Source organism: Monoraphidium neglectum, assembly GCF_000611645.1.
Source record: "Monoraphidium neglectum strain SAG 48.87 unplaced genomic scaffold scaffold05927, whole genome shotgun sequence".
Classification (NCBI taxonomy): domain Eukaryota; kingdom Viridiplantae; phylum Chlorophyta; class Chlorophyceae; order Sphaeropleales; family Selenastraceae; genus Monoraphidium; species Monoraphidium neglectum.
In genome coordinates, this window is record NW_014007706.1 from 1 (window position 1) to 2,679 (window position 2,679).

The 2,679-nt window shown below is 73.0% G+C and overlaps 1 protein-coding gene across 1 annotated transcript; it reads right to left on the reverse strand.

Moving 5' to 3' along the window:
* Positions 1-101: 101 nt before the first annotated feature.
* On the reverse strand, positions 102-2,413 carry MNEG_16049 (hypothetical protein; the record flags this gene model as incomplete). The annotated part of the gene is made up of 3 exons (XM_014035480.1): positions 102-263; positions 408-2,013; positions 2,250-2,413. The coding sequence occupies 3 exons, from the start codon at positions 2,411-2,413 to the stop codon at positions 102-104; spliced, it is 1,932 nt and encodes a 643-aa protein (XP_013890934.1).
* Between the last annotated feature and the right edge of the window lie 266 nt (positions 2,414-2,679).

The window sequence follows — 2,679 nt, forward strand, 5'->3', positions numbered from 1 at the left end:
GGGGGGGGGGGGTGGGAGGAGGGACGCTGGTTCGGCTGTTTGGAGGTGGAAGGGTTGGAAGCGGAGCGGCCCAAGCGGCCCACGGGGGCTGTACTGGCAGATCAGTAGTTCAGGCCTGGACTGCCTGAGCCGTAAGCCAGGAAAAAATTCGCGCTGCCAGCCGCGGCTGCTGCAATGCACGGCGTGGTGCGCCCGTGTGTACGGCCGCCCCGCCTGCACGGGTGCCCAGCGGCTGCGATCGCCGCCCAATTGACGGACGCTGTCTTGCTGGCCGACACAGAATGATGCAGGAATGCCTTCAGAAAATCCAGATACTGTCAAATCAGCTCCCACTTGCACGGCTGTCGATGCTACACGCACGGACAAAGGCCGCATAACCTTGACCGCCGTTGACCGGGCAAACCCACCTTCAGGCCCAGCTGCATCTCCAGGGCGCGCAGCTCCCGTACCACGCTGGCCGCGCCCTCAGATAGCACCCCTGAGCTCGACACGGACACACTCCCCCCACCACCGCCGCCCCTGCCGCCACCGCCGGGCGCGGCCGCCGCGGTGGCGGGCGGCGGGGCGCGGGGGGGCTGGCGAGCATCGGCGGCGGCGGCGATGGCGGCGAGCCCGGCGGTCGCGGCCTCAGTATCAATAGAGGACCCGACCGACCCCAGCCGGCCGCCACCCGCGTCCGCACGCCCCGCCACCGCCGCAGGCCGCGGCAGCAGCGGCGCCGAGCTCGCCAAAGAAGATCCGACACCGCCGCCGCCGCCGCCGCCGCCGCCGCCGCCGCGGCGCACGTTGAAGCCGCCGGGGCGGCGCGCGAGGGAGGCGCGCATGTCATCCGGCAGCAGCCGCAGGACCTCCTCAGCCTGCCGCATGATCTCCGACAGGCTGGCCGCGCTCTCGTCAACGCCCGGCCCCGCCTGCCGCGGCGCCCGCTTCTCATCACTCTCAGCCGCGGGGCTGTCAAGCGGGGCCCGGCTCGTTTCCGACGCGCCGACCGCCTCTGCCACCACTTGCGAGTCCAGCCCGGCCACCGCCTCCCTTGCGCGCCGCACGATCTCCGACAGAGATGCCCCGCCGTCGCTGCCCGCGCGGCTGCCGGCCGGCGTCGGATCTTCCTCCCGTGCCTCCTGAACTGCCGCCGCCGCCGCCGCCGCCGCCGCCGCCGCCGCCGCGTCCTCGCGCGCCCCTGCGGCAGCCGCCTCTGCCACGCGCGCCGCCGCCAGCTCGTCCACGGCTCGCCGCCCCTCCCCCGCGCCGCTGGCAGCCATGTGGACGACTTCAGGGATCTCAGTCATGAGATCTTCCACCACCGAGTCCGGCCCGAGATCTTCCCAGCCACAGCTGCCTCCACCCGTCCCAGAGGCCGTCGCCGTCGACGCCGCCACGCCGCCGCCGCGCGCCACCCACCTCTGCTGCAGCTGCCGCAGCTGCCGCTCCCGCTCACGCAGCGCCGCCGCGCGGCGCCGCTCCTCCTCCGCGCGCAGCTGCGAGACGAGCCGCAGCGCGCCTTCCGCCGCCGCTGCCGCCGCGGCGTCTCCGCCTGCTCCGCCGCCGCCGCCGTGTGCGAGGCCGGCAGCTCCAGTGATCGGCGCCGACGCTCCAAGGGACGCGGGCGCGCCGGCGCCGGCGTCGGCGCCCCAAGGGGCGCCGTCCCCGAAGCCGTCCCCATCCCCGGCCCCCACCTCTTCCAGAAATGAGGGCGCCACCGCCCGCCCGGGCGCGCCGGCGCCGGGCAGGAACTCCCGCTCGAACGCACGCTCCGCCGCGGCCTCGGCGTTCTGCCGCCGCCACTTGCGCAGCAGCGGCGCCGCGCCCGCGCCCGCCGCCCCGCCGCCGCCGCCGCCGCCGCCCTTCGCCCGCTGCTGCAGCGCGCCGCGCTCGACTTCCTGCAGTGCAGCTTCCATGCGGCGCCGGTTGTCCTCGGCGCGCTGCAGCAGCGCCGCGCCTGCGCCGCGGTCCGCGGCGGCGCGGGCGGCGAGCTCGGCGCGTCGGCGGCGCTCCGCAACGGCCTCTCGCAGCCTGCGGCGGGGAAGCGGACAGGGGCAAGGTCTCGCACACAGGCAGCTGCACGCGCCAGAAGCTGCACGTTTGCAGTGCCGCGAGCCCGGCTGCGTGGCCCTTGCGTGCTCCTCAACGGCCCATCTCATTATGTTTGGTGCACCCAGGTGCTGCAGGCTTCGATTGTAATTGGCCATCTGCCAACGGGCCAACATCGCCCCTCCAAACCAGCGCACCCCCCCTCCCGAAACACACACCTGCCCTCCTCCTCCACCGCCGCAGCCGCCGCGCCGCCGCCGCCGCCGCCGCCGTCGGCGCCACTGCTGCCTTGCTGCGCCGCGCCCTGCTGCCTGTGGCTGATCGCGAGGTGCGCCACCCCCAGCTCGTGCAGGCGGCTGTACCTGTTTGTGGATGATGTCATCACATGACTCATCAGCTGATATGCGAATATCCAATCACCTCTACATGCACATCCGATAGCAAGGCTGTATGTGCCACACGTGACGCGGCGGGTCCAATCGATGCCCCCGCATGCTATCTGCGGCGTCGACTCCTGGCATCCGCCCCCAAAGACTGCTGCTTCATGTCAAGCCTGCCTGTTTTCAAGCGCCGAGGCCGCACCTAAAGTCGATCTGGCTGTGCATGTTGTGGCGCCGCCGCTGCTCCTCTGAGAGGTCAACCTCAGCC